General features: G+C 42.4%; 1 protein-coding gene across 1 annotated transcript; it reads left to right on the forward strand.

The window, feature by feature from the left end:
* The first annotated feature begins 333 nt into the window (after positions 1-333).
* On the forward strand, positions 334-5150 carry LOC116353645 (uncharacterized). The gene is made up of 4 exons (XM_031791047.1): positions 334-635; positions 884-4433; positions 4623-4710; positions 4974-5150. Exons 1-4 carry the CDS (start codon positions 352-354, stop codon positions 5114-5116), a joined length of 4065 nt encoding a protein of 1354 aa, XP_031646907.1. The 5' UTR covers positions 334-351; the 3' UTR covers positions 5117-5150.
* The last annotated feature ends 9246 nt before the right edge of the window (positions 5151-14396 follow it).

Below are 14396 nucleotides of genomic sequence, written 5' to 3' on the forward strand. Positions count from 1 at the left end.
TGTAATGTTCAACATTTATGAAATATTATGCAGTGGGAACTAAACACTAACTAAAACACTTATTTTAAATGTTCTAGGCAGTGGCAAGTGATCTACAAAGGACTAAAAAAAACTGTAAGTTTCCCTACCTGCCTTTGACCTTTGATGTGTCAATGATCTGTTGAATTCAGAGATTAGCCATCAAGTCATATTCTGTTATTCATGTTCATTTCTCTGTCAGACTTCATCCAATTTTGAATTCAGTCACTGACAAGAATAACAATGTTGATCAAATGCATTCTGTTCGATCTAGAATACTTTACATCACAGTTCCATTGAAAATACTGTTTTTGTTCTGTTTGTTCAAAACAGATGACGAAGGAACAGCTTGCCAAATTGTGCAAGACAATTGTAACCTTCATCGCACAGACCACCCTGCAGATCCTGCTGCCAGCCCTGGCCCGCGTACTTGGGGTAAAGGACTTTGCTGACGACGACACTGACTCACCCAAGAGGGGTGGCAGTGCAAGATCCTTTGCTGCCTTTGACAAGGAAAGACTGGAGCTCATCCAGGAAGTTAGATATCTGGCGAAGAAAATGTATAAGGGCGGCACAGGGGCTCAACATCTCAGGTCCCTAACACCCTCTTCTAAGAGGTATGTTCCCCTCAAGGTTTTCATGTATGGATTTCACCAAGATCATCTATCCCAGTGTTAGCCAATGCAATTTACTCTATCTGATGTAGTGCAAAATGTAATGTATCAGCCTTTGAGCATATTCAAATTAATGAGCATGTAAAGCGATCAAAAGGACATGTAGATATTTAGAATACTAAAATTACAACGCTTGACCGATTTGCCAAGTTAAGACAGAAATTATCATGCTTTGCTTGTTCGTTTTAAAGTTCCCAGACCTCAGTGAAAGTCCACCTGGGAATGACAGAGGACAGAATCATCAAAAGTGTCCAGGAGCAACTGTCTGATCATAATATCCTGTCCTCTTGCCCACCTGAGCTGACTGTTGGTCTTATCAAGGTGGTGGTCGAACAGCTTAACTCTGCCCTCTCTGCGACCATCAGCAGAGCCATTTCAGGGCGGTCCTCCCCTATTTCTTCTGGTACCCAGGCCGCTGAACAAATGGTCAACATGGTCCAGAAATGTTTTGATGATCACACCACCCCAGAGGACCAGAGCTCTACCTCTGTATTAGAGTCATGCATTCCACCTGCAACAGAAGAAGTGATGACTGTTATCGCAGAGATGGTGGGTGAATTGGAAAAAGAAGATCCGGAATTGGCTAAGGTTTTTCGAGAAGTGGCTGTGAAAGTTAAAATGTTGGCATCTGGCAGTGACCTTGTAGTGGAGCACCTGGATGTTGAAGACTCTCCTGTTCCAGAGGAGCTGAACATAATATGTACATCTTGCAAAGCAATGATGCAAAATCTTGGCACTCTGTTTAGTGTGAAGTTCAAGACCAAAGCCTCAAAGGCTGTGAGTGAAATTCTTGTGAGAAGGTTAATGAGCGATATCTCTGGTATGGTTCAACCTTCTCATTCGTTTAGTACCACTCCAAGCTTGATGAATGCATCTAGCCCTTCTGACAGGATCCTTGATTCTGCGGCCACTGAGCTCATACAGATCAAAGTAGAATCTGAGACATCAAAAATAATTGATAACTTTGTTGAAGATGTCAAGGACATTGTGCAGTATGCTGAATTAGATCAGCCAACAAGCACCCAGAGAGATACCCAAGTGGGACACTGTACGACAAAGCGGAAACCCTTCCGTGCAGCTCGTAGACTCTGCGAGAGACTTCAGGCAAAGCTGGAGACATTGTTCCTCAGAATGGGTGGAGCTCCAGTCCAAGGGGAAGAACTTATGGAAAAAGCTGACTCCAGTGCTGTGCTTCTGGAGCATACTGACTCCAGTGATCTGCCTGTTTCAATCCTGAGCTTGCCTTCCCCATGTAGGAGTGAATCCCCTATATCAGAACGTAGTTCATCTTCTTTATCTGATGGATGTGATTCAACTGGCTCTGTAGGAGAGAAAACACCAGAGCAACCTGAAACCAGTAAGAGTGAGGCAATACTGCAAGTGGTCAACTCAACAGGACTTGGTTCTCTCCGTAAATGCCAAAGTGAGAACTCTCAACCATTACTGTCTCTCTGTGATTCCAACATGGTGCCCTGCACCAAAGAGGTCTTGTCCCAGATTGTGACCATGTATAGGTCAGAGGTGGCAGATTTGGAATGCACATCATCTGTTGCAGAGGGTTCCTCTTCCAACTCCCTTGAAGTCTGTGGCTTTTTGGACAGTGTCATGTCTTATCTAGAAGACATGCCTGTGTCTGGTTCTTCATGGGTGGAAGGATTGAGAGATACTCCAGCCTCAGTCATTGAGAAACTCTCCAGTGAGGAGTTCCAGATGAACGCTACCAATGAAGTGCGAAAAATACTGATCAAATCAGTCAGTAGCTTTCCCAGCAAAGTCAGTTCCAGCCAGACAGATTCTCAGATGTTGCCAGCAAAATCAACAATTTCCTTAAGGCATACAGATATAACTGCTTTTGAAATCGTTGGGTCAATTACAAATGACATGAAGAGCCTTTTCCCACCCACAGAGTCTTCTACTACTCTATGGCAGGCAGACTCTATGCTTCAACAGAGTGATGAGAAAACCTCAGAGTACACTGAGGCCACACCCAAAGGCTCACAGTCTGGTTTGGAAGTATCTGAGAAGAAGATCTGGACAACTGCAAAGACTATTTACCACAATGTGAAGACAAAGATGAGGAATTATTTTACATGGCAAAATCAAGTCAAAGCAACAACGGCTCAAGCCAAAAAGACCCTCAGCCATATTCTGGTTTCAATTCAGAAAGAGCTGTCAAAATCTGACCAAACGGTGACTGCGCTTTCACAAATAGAGAATGTGGTTGGAATGATGCTGAAGGATGTTGAAAGGGTAAGCAGTGAATGTGGTGAGGAACTGATCTATCAAGCGTCACAGCGTTCTTCCTCCTCGTTGTCATCCTCATCTGCCAGATCAAAGAAGTCAGAGTGGGAATTTTCACTCCCTGGCACTCCCATCTCTTCTGATTTACCAGAGTGTATTACTCAGCCCATTGTGAGATGCTCAGTCATCGACATGGGCAAATCTACTAAGCCAAAAACATTGGTGTGTGATGCCAGGGAAAGCATGTCTGCAATAGTGGATACCATCATAAAGGAGGTACATCCAGAGGAAGAAGGGGAGGTTGCATTCCACCCTGATCTAACAGCTGCAATAGCAAGACTGGAGGAGCTCATATCTCAGGGTAGGATTGGTGCTCTCTCACGTGATCTTACTCACCAAGTCAACCGCATCATTTCTGAGAGCAACTTGACCCCTCTGGTTCTGACAGTGGCGGCTGGAAAGAGTGCATCCGATACAGTCCTTACTGAGCTGAAGAGGAATGACAAGACGGTGGGGAAGCCCACAGCTTACAAGCTGGTTCAGCTTTTTGCAGAGGAGTCTGTGAAGCGCCTCTTGCTTCCTAGCCTTGTGCCCTCTACAGCTTCAATGAGTTTGGCTCAGGGAGTTAGTGTGCCGGCTAGCGTATCTGAAGATAGGATTTCATGTTCTTTTTCTACATCAGCATTTAGTGACACAGTCAGCCTGTTTACCAAAGTAATGGTAAGCCAGGTCATGGACTCTGTGGTTTCTGATGCACAAAGCAGAGGGTCATCTCCAACCGGAACTGTAACTGATATAGGCAGTCTACTGAGTGGTAAGTCCTACCCTCTGCCATCTTTCTCCGCCATCAGCATGACAACAAGTGGGACCTCCAATGCTGCACGAGGCTTTGAGGCCAACATAGATGCTGAGGAAAGGGATACCATCAGTTGTTTCGGTGTACCTCAGAGCATTGTTTGTGATCAGAATTCAACCAGCCCGGATGTTGCCTCGCTTTCAACCCCATCCACTGACAACTTAGTCGGTGATGATGACTTCACCGGCCTCATCAGCATGTTAGTGGTGAGACTTCTGTCAAAAATCCAAACCCAAACTGATCTGTACCCAACTGACGTCACACGCACGTCACAAGACCTGATTCCAAAAGTTATAGCTGCCTTCTGTGCATGGTCAGGCTGCTCTGAGACCCAAGCTTATCCCAAGAACCTGAAGAGTCACAAAGTATACAGCACCGTCTACAAACATCTGTTGAAGGAGTTTGGCTCAGAGAAAATACTCCAACTGGCCGTGTCGACTCAGGACTCCACATTCAATAGGATTCTTGTGAAGTCATTGAGCAAGGAGCTTCTCCACAGTTGTAACGAGGCATCAAGAGCAGCCTCAAGAACATCTTTCGAAGCCACCAGGCCAGAAGCTCTTCTCATGGCTGAAGATGTGAAGGCTACCAGAGGGAAGCTGTCTTTCCTACAAAGGCTTGCCAGACTGAAATTCGACTTAAAGGTACATCACACTTATTTAAGTTAACAATTGTGTCAATGTGAGTAAACAATGTTATTTAGAGAAAATGTAAAACCATCCATTAATTCCAAAACCATTTATAAATCTTGTTGTGCTGGTGTGTAAGATGTGATCGTTATTACCGTGAGATTGTTCTGCTGTGACAGTTGTTTTGACATGTTTTTGTTTTAGCCATTCATGATGGGAAACAAGAAGGATTCCAAGAAGAATTCCCGCCATTCTGAATCCAAAGACCAGACTACTGCTGAAGATATCATATGTAAGTCCATACAGCAGGACATTTACTGTTTGAGATATTGGTGTACAAAGCTGCTATTGCAAAAATATTAAACCCTATATACAGTACATTATATATTATCGATAGTAATCTCTTATGTAAAATTATTTATAGTTTCCAAATCTCAAGATTCTGGTTCTCATTTATTTGTGAAAGTAATAATGAGTTGAAACTAAGAATACAATATAACATCATTTCTAAATGAAAGTGCATGTCAACTCTCTCTCTTCTGTCGCCCAACATAGTGGCACATCCTGGACTCCCAGAGGGTCTTCCCTCCACCTCTCAACAGGAGAAGCCTCGCAAACGTCCCCTTCTAATCAGGATGTTTTCCACCATCTCCATAGGCCTATCCAAGCCATTCAAACAGTTTTCAAAGCAAGCTTAATACAACAATTTCCTCTAATACAGTAATATTTGCATTGAATTGATGGCCTTTGTCTTCTTTTGTGTTGCCCTGTTAACACATTTGATTAGAAAATACATAGTATATTTAGTTTAGTTTATTATGCAGTCATAGTCACGGTGTAGGCTAAACAAAGTAATGTTGTCCTGAATAATGTATAGAACATGCACCCCCCCCCCACCCACACACAGTGTGATTCATTGAACACACACACATAGTACTTCAGATATGTCCCACAACCAACATTCAACCAGATATCAATGATTCAGTGTAAAATACATGTACTGTAAAATAAACCGTATTTAATTTACAACCAATAAAATAATACATGATGCAGGACACTCAGTTATAAGGGAATTAATTGGTTTAACTTCTCAAACAGAAAGACACACATTTCCATTTTCTGTGGATCGCCCATGTTTACATTTTACTGAATGCTAGTCTGACCTTTGAACTGTAGATGGTAGTAAAGGTCTACTTTTGCTGCAGATCAACTTCTAAAGCTCAAACCTCTCTGGACAAGAAGCCGAAACATTTGTCCCTAGTGAGAGAGAGTATGTGTGTGTGTGTGTGTGGCAAAAAAAGGGAATATTGCACTACACTTTTATGATACAGATACATTTTGCATTCGGTAGCATAGCACAGCTGTAGTTTTTTCAAATGCCAAATGTACATGTAACATGCTTCTGCCTACATATGCTTTTCTGAGTGACTTGTGTTGTGAGAGAACCAGAATTCAAACATAAACTCCTGGATTACATTTTATAATATTGTTAGCTCTTTTTAGTAACATATGGTAGCACACATGTTTCACACGGTGGCAAGTCAAGCTAGTTAGTTACATGTAACAACATTACATTATATGGTCAATGTTTGTGTGTATCCTCTTAGCTTTTACCTTCGACATCAACAAGCGACGCACGGGCTGGTCCTGCAGACTCCCACGCCCATGGCCCAGGAGAAGGCAGGGGGCCACCTGCTCACTCACGTCCCAGCCATCTCCTTTAAGACTGACTCTACTGTGGAGTGCAAATCCAAGAGGACTCCGGAAGAGAGGGACCGGGTGAAGGTTAAACTGGCCAACATGGCCTTGATAGGAAGGATCAAAAAGTCTTGGCTGTGAAATGCCCATTATGGTTGATTATCAAATGTATCATTTTCCACTTTTGAAACAACAATGGGAAAGACAGGGTTTATAGCAAAGGTTGCTCAGATTGGGCCTTTGGAAAAATTGGGAGAATGAAAGTGCACTCCTGATTCAGAGAGAAAGATCCAGCTTAATCATCCATACCATTGTTTAAATTACAATTAAAAAACATTCAAACTGTTCCTGAGTTTCGAAACACAGAGAAAGGAAAACATCCTTATCTTCAGGCTGTTCACACCTGTTCACACAAGTCCTACTGTCCACAATCTCAGGGTTCTTCAATACAAAATCACCTGTTTCAGAAAACCTGATCACTTTCACATTCGAACAATGTTTGTCGGATACTTTTCAGTAACTCAATAAATGTAAGTGTTGAAACCATACATAGCTGGTAACTTGAGCTCGACAGAGTACTTGAGCTCGGCAGAGTAGTTTTGACCTGTGTCCAGGTCAGTATTGGAATAGTGACTTGTATTTTGCATCTAGAAGTGTAAGAATTTTAGAAGAATGCTATTTCATCAGTCAAATGTTGCACTGTTTGATAAGACAGGGTAAAGAAAACCTCAATTTTAATGAGTTTAGTTGTGAGTTTGACATTTTACCACAAGAAGTCACTATAATACTATAAGTTATCAAACAGGGTTGTCCTGAAAATCAAATGAACCACAGCCAAATTAATTATTTGCAACTAAGAGTAAGATAAAAAAAGACAAGTATAACTTACTTCCTTGATAAAATACATTCTAAAATGTAAATATATCTGTTTAAGGCCCAAAGCAGACGTTTTTATATCAATATCAAATCATTTTGGGGTAACAATTAAGTACCTTACTGTAATAGATTACAATGAAAATGGTCAAAAATTTCTCAAGCAAGAATTTTGCTAGGACTGTCTGGGAGTGGTCAGTGTGTAGGGGAAATTAAAACTAGCGGTTATTGGCACTCTCTTTGTCGTTGGTCTATAAACCAATTTACACATGGTGATGTCGCCATGGAAAGCCAAAACTCTCTCCCATGCAAACCTGCTGATTAGAAGGTGCTGTATAGATGTGGGAAACTCTCTTTTCATGGCACTTCAATATCGAAGTGAATTTTTCGTAGCAGGTTAGGAAACTGAGGTTAAGGTTAGGAAAAGGGTTAGGGTTAGTGAAAATGCTCTCCAAACCTTCTACGAAAATGACTTTGCATTGAAGTGCTGTGAAAAGAATGTGTCCCAGCTCAGGTGTTGCATGCATCAACCAATGGTTGTGTGCCAAGTCATCCATTGTGTCATCGACTGACAGATTGCTATAACATATGATGTGGTTAGCTGACACACAAAATACCTATCCGGGCAGTGTAAGATCTGGCAAGTGTCAGCAAGGCCTGGGCAGAGGAACATGCTCTGTATTTTCAACCAGAACTATCAGGAAGCAACCCCGATCACATTTTTGTAAAACACATTTACAATGTTAGTTTCATCAGCTGTTGTACAATATGAAATACAATTATTTTGACTTCACAGGGCCTTTAAATGTAGGCACACAAGTTTTCAGCATTCAAACTAATCTACCCAGCCAGATTCAGCACCATGGACAGTGAAGATCAGAATACCTGCGATCTGACGATTAGAACAACAGTGCTATTTTAAGTGATTTTCAAGACACCCAAAGTCAATTTAAATCCACAACAAAATCTGCAGGATAAAAAGCAATAGAATCAAACATTCAAATAAGTAAACAGGCTATATTAAAGTGCACTAAACATAGAGACAGATTAACCATGGAGAACACTAAACATGATGACAGATTAACCAGGGAAGTGAATCTGGGTAAGTCTGTGTGAAGAGGTGTGGCTTTAGTGTGGATTTGAATAGTACACAAGTAGGCCTACGCTATTTTTGCACTGTAAAACTTTTTTTTAAGTGTTATGTTTTCCCAGATTCATAGTGTTATGCAGCCCAGGCCTATCTAGGAAGGCTGGGCATAAATTGTTTGCTCACAGCATCACATGATGACGTGGGCAACATAAACACTTAAACTCTGTGGATTAAAGTTAATAGTAATCAAAACTAATTTCACCACGAAAGGAAGTGCAATCGAAATGAATGAAGAAGACAAGGTAATTCTAGTGAGTTAATGAAATGACACGGTGTTGCCTGTCAGCGTTGTAGACTAAATCAAATCAAATTTATTTATATAGCCCTTCGTACATCAGCTGATATCTCAAAGTGCTGTACAGAAACCCAGCCTAAAACCCCAAACAGCAAGCAATGCAGGTGTAGAAGCACGGTGGCTAGGAAAAACTCCCTAGAAAGGCCAAAACCTAGGAAGAAACCTAGAGAGGAACCAGGCTACGTGGGGTGGCCAGTCCTCTTCTGGCTGTGCCGGGTGGAGATTATAACAGAACATGGCCAAGATGTTCAAATGTTCATAAATGACCAGCATGGTCGAATAATAATAAGGCAGAACAGTTGAAACTGGAGCAGAAGCACGGCCAGGTGGACTGGGGACAGCAAGGAGTCATCATATCAGGTAGTCCTGGGGCATGGTCCTAGGGCTCAGGTCCTCCGAGAGAGAGAGAGAAAGAGATAATTAGAGAAAGCACACTTAAATTCACACAGGACACCGAATAGGACAGGAGAAGTACTCCAGATATAACAAACTGACCCTAGCCCCCGACACATAAACTACTGCAACATAAATACTGGAGGCTGAGACAGGGGGGGTCAGGAGACACTGTGGCCCCATCCGGGGACACCCCTGGACAGGGCCAAACAGGAAGGATATAACCCCACCCACATTGCCAAAGCACAGCCCCCACACCACTAGAGGGATATCTTCAACCACCAACTTACTCACACTCCTGGGCCAGACTACACTCAATCATATGACCCACTGAAGAGATAAGTCTTCAGTAAAGACTTAAAGGTTGTGACCGAGTTTGCGTCTCTGACATGGGTAGGCAGACCATTCCATAAAAATGGAGCTCTATAGGAGAAAGCCCTGCCTCCAGCTGTTTGCTTAGAAATTCTAGGGACAATTAGGGGGCCTGCATCTTGTGACCGTAGCGTACGTGTAGGTATGTACGGCAGGACCAAATCAGAGAGATAGGTAGGAGCAAGCCCATGTAATGTTTGTAGGTTAGCAGTAAAACCTTGAGATCAGCCCTTGCTTTGACAGGAAGCCAGTGTAGGGAGGCTAGCACTGGAGTAATATGATCAAATTTTTTGGTTCTAGTCAGGATTCTAGCAGCCGTATTTAGCAATAACTGAAGTTTATTTAGTGCTTTATCCGGGTAGCCGGAAAGTAGAGCATTGCAGTAGTCTAACCTAGAAGTGACAAAAGCATGGATACATTTTTCTGCATCATTTTTGGACAGAAAGTTTCTTATTTTTGCAATGTTACGTAGATGGAAAAAAGCTGTCCTTGAAATGGTCTTGATATGTTCTTCAAAAGAGAGATCAGGTTCCAGAGTAACGCCGAGGTCCTTCACAGTTTTATTTGAGACGACTGTACAACCATTAAGATTAATTGTCAGATTCAACAGAAGATCTCTTTGTTTCTTGGGACCTAGAACAAGCATCTCTGTTTTGTCCGAATGTAAAAGTTGAAAGTTTGCAGCCATCCACTTCCTTATGTCTGAAACACATGCTTCTAGCAAGGGCAATTTTGGGGCTTCACCATGTTTCATTGAAATGTACAGCTGTGTGTCATCCGCATAGCAGTGAAAGTTAACATTATGTTTTCGAATGACATCCCAAAGAGGTAAAATATATAGTGAAAACAATAGTGGTCCTAAAACGGAACACCGAAATGTACAGTTGATTTGTCAGAGGACAAACCATTCACAGAGACAAACTGATATCTTTCCGACAGATAAGATCTAAACCAGGCCAGAACTTGTCCGTGTAGACCAATTTGGGTTTCCAATCTCTCCAAAAGAATGTGGTGATCGACGGAATCAAAAGCAGCACTAAGGTCTAGGAGCACGAGGACAGATGCACAGCCTTTTCTAACATTTTTGAGAGGAATGGAAGATTCGATATAGGCCGATAGTTTTTTATATTTTCTGGGTCAAGGTTTGGCTTTTTCAAGAGAGGCTTTATTACTGCCCCTTTTAGTGAGTTTGGTACACATCCGGTGGATAGAGAGACGTTTATTATGTTCAACATAGGAGGGCCAAGCACAGGAAGCAGCTCTTTCAGTAGTTTAGTTGGAATAGGGTCCAGTATGCAGCTTGAAGGTTTAAAGGCCATGATTATTTTCATCATTGTGTCAAGAGATATAGTACTAAAACACTTGAGAGTCTCTCTTGATCCTAGGTCCTGGCAGAGTTGTGCAGACTCAGGACAACTGAGCTTTGAAGGAATACGCAGATTTAAAGAGGAGTCCGTAATTTGCTTTCTAATAATCTTTTCCTCAAAGAAGTTCATGAATTTTTCACTGCTAAAGTGAAAGCCATCCTCTCTTGGGGAATGCTGCTTTTTAGTTATCTTTGCGACAGTATCAAAAAGGAATTTCGGATTGTTCTTATTTTCCTCAATTAAGTTAGAAAAATAGGATAATCGAGCAGCAGTAAGGGCTCTTCGGTACTGCACGGTACTGTCTTTCCAAGCTAGTCGGAAGACTTCCAGTTTGGTGTGGCGCCATTTCCGTTCCAATTTTCTGGAAGCTTGCTTCAGAGCTTGGGTATTTTCTGTGTACCAGGGAGCTAGTTTCTTATGAGAAATGTTTTTAGTTTTTAGGGGTGCAACTGCATCTAGGGTATTGCGCAAGGTTAAATTGAGTTCCTCAGTTAGGTGGTTAACTGATTTTTGTCCTCTGGCGTCCTTGGGTAGACAGAGGGAATCTGGAAGGACATCAAAGAATCTTTAAGTTGTCTGTGAATTTATAGCACGACTTTGGATGTTCCTTGGTTGGGGTCTGAGCAGATTATTTGTTGCAATTGCAAACGTAATAAAATGGTGGTCCGATAGTCCAGGATTATGAGGAAAAACATTAAGATCCACAACATTTATTCCATGGGACAAAACTAGGTCCAGAGTATGACTGTGACAGTGAGTGGGTCCAGAGACATGTTGGACAAAACCCACTGAGTCGATGATGGCTCCGAAAGCCTTTTGGAGTGGGTCTGTGGACTTTTCCATGTGAATATTAAAGTTACCAAAGATTAGAATATTATCTGCTATGACTACAAGGTCCGATAGGAATTCAGGGAACTCAATGAGGAACGCTGAATATGGCCCAGGAGGCCTGTAAACAGTAGCTATGAAAAGTGATTGAGTAGGCTGCATAGATTTCATGACTAGAAGCTCAAAAGACAAAAACGTCTTTTTTTTTTTTGGTAAATTGAAATGTGCTATCGTAAATGTTAGCAACACCTCTGCCTTTGCGGGATGCAAGGGGGATATGGTCACTAGTGTAGCCAGGAGGTGAGGCCTCATTTAACACAGTAAATTCATCAGGCTTAAGCCATGTTTCAGTCAGGCCAATCACATCAAGATTATGATCAGTGATTAGTTCATTGACTATAATTGCCTTTGAAGTAAGGGATCTAACATTAAGTAGCCCTATTTTGAGATATGAGGTATCATGATCTCTTTCAATAATGACAGGAATGGAGGTGGTCTTTATCCTAGTGAGATTGCTAAGGCGAACACCGCCATGTTTAGTTTTGCCCAACCTAGGTCGAGGCACAGACACGGTCTCAATGGTGATAGCTGAGCTGACTACACTGACTGTGCTAGTGGCAGACTCCACTATGATGGCAGGCTGGCTAACAGCCTGCTGCCTGGCCTGCACCCTATTTCATTGTAGAGCTAGATGAGTTAGAGCCCTGTCTATGTTGGTAGATAAGATGAGAGCACCCCTCCAGCTAGGATGGAGTCCGTCACTCCTCAGCAGGTCAGGCTTGGTCCTGTTTGTGGGTGAGTCCCAGAAAGAGGGCCAATTATCTACAAATTCTATCTTTTCGGAGGGGCAGAAAACAGTTTTCAACCAGCGATTGAGTTGTGAGACTGCTGTAGAGCTCATCACTCCCCCTAACTGGGAGGGGGCCAGAGACAATTACTCGATGCCGACACATCTTTCTAGCTGATTTACACGCAGAAGCTATGTTGCGCTTGGTGATCTCTGACTGTTTCATCCTAACATCGTTGGTGCCGACGTGGATAAAAATATCTCTATACTCGACTGTTTTAGCCAGCACCATCTTCAGATTAGCCTTAACGTCGGTAGACCTGCCCCCTGGAAAACAGTGTATGATCGCTGGATGATTCGTTTTAAGTCTTAATACTGCGGGTAATAGAGTCGCCAATGACTAGAGTTTTCAATTTGTCAGAGCTAATGGTGGGAAGCTTCAGCGTCTCAGACCCCGTAACGGAGGAGTAGAGACCAGAGAAGACTCGGCCTCTGACTTGCTGCTTAATAGGGAAAACCGGTTGAAAGTTTCTGTCGGCTGAATGAGCGACACCGGTTGAGCATTCCTACAGCATTTCCTTCCAGAAACCGTGAGAAAGTTGTCCGGCTGCGGGGACTGTGCCAGGGGATTTATACTACTATCTGTACTTACTGGTGGCACAGACGCTGTTTCATCCTTTCCTACACTGAAATCAATCTTGCCTAACGATTGCGTCTGAAGCTGGGCTTGTAGCACAGCTATCCTCGCCCTAAGGCGAGTACAGCGACTGCAATTAGAAGGCATCATGTTAATGTTACTACTTAGCTTCGGCTGTTGGAGGTCCTAACGAACCGTGTCCAGATAAAGCGTCCGGAGTGAAAAATTTGAGGGGAAAAAAACAAAATATAAACGGTAATTAAAAGTAAAAACCGTAAAGTTGTCAGGTAGCAAAATAGGTTGGCAACAAAACGCACAGCAACTCGTAAACAAGTCTGCAAGTTGTGACCGGAAATTACGTCTGTAGTCTATCCACCGTGAAGAGCACATTCTCGAGCAATAGCACTTCAAAATACAATTGCAGAATATTACTGCCTCACAAGCCCGGGCTTTAGTGGCACTGGAATACGCGCTTGCCTCTGCACTGAAGGAGCCACCGAACGCGTCCGCGTTGCAGCTCTCACTTTCTCCCGCTACAGTATGTCCTACAATGACATATTTGGTGGGGATTGGCAGCCAACAATAGGATTGGATTGGGACTAAATGAAAGAATAAAACGATATTGAAATGAATATTATTAACAAATATTTCCCAGAAGATTTTGGGTTCAACCTAAGGCTGACTAGGACAGATCGATCAACTTGATCCGACACAGTAAGTCTACATGTCATACTTAAGTAAACCCACAAGAGAGACAATATTGCAAAGGCAGGACCATGTTCGATGGTAGGCAATCGAAAACGTTTGACGGGGAATTTTCTGTCAATATTAGCTAGTCCTACTGAGTGGGCAAGTAACCTTTCCCTTCCTAAAAATACTATTTGTGATGTCATAAAGGTCTACGTTCCATGACGTAGCATGTAGCCCTAAATTACAGTCCCTGCCTGCAATATTGTCCTCACTCTCGACCTGAACTCAAGTTGAATGTAACCAACACAGACAAGGACATGCTTTTTGAGATATAAAATAGCTTGAATGGATGAAGAAAAGGTAAGCTAAATGACTTCATACAATATTGGGGGAAAGTAAAATAGGGTAAAGCAATCTAAGCGGATATTTCTTGTAAAAAGCTATAACATATTGTAAAGCAAATGTACCATTCTTTATAAAGTCACCAGCTTAGCTCTGATATGGCTGTAGCTCTATTTATGATGTCCTCTGCACAGATCTACTCTGACATTGACATATTATTACTTATTGGAATGTCTGTCCTTCAGGTAGCACAGAGGGAGGATGGTGATCCTCAGAGGGAAGAAAGGAAGTTGTTGAGGAAGAACCGGTGGCCACGCCCAAAGAGGAGGCCAAGAAGGGAAGGAAGGTAAGATAGCAGGAGTGCAGCACATAATAGGCCTACTGGGTTACACTCTGTACCTGATAGCAGCCATACCATAGATATCTATATATCTTTGATAACAACATACGTAGTAGCTGTTTTCAAAACGTGTTTTTAAGAGCTGCTTTGACCTGGCCCATAGCCTATTCATAAAGTTCTCAGAGTAGGAGTGCTTATCTAGGATC

This window comes from Oncorhynchus kisutch, linkage group LG15, assembly GCF_002021735.2.
Source record: "Oncorhynchus kisutch isolate 150728-3 linkage group LG15, Okis_V2, whole genome shotgun sequence".
Lineage (NCBI taxonomy): Eukaryota > Metazoa > Chordata > Actinopteri > Salmoniformes > Salmonidae > Oncorhynchus > Oncorhynchus kisutch.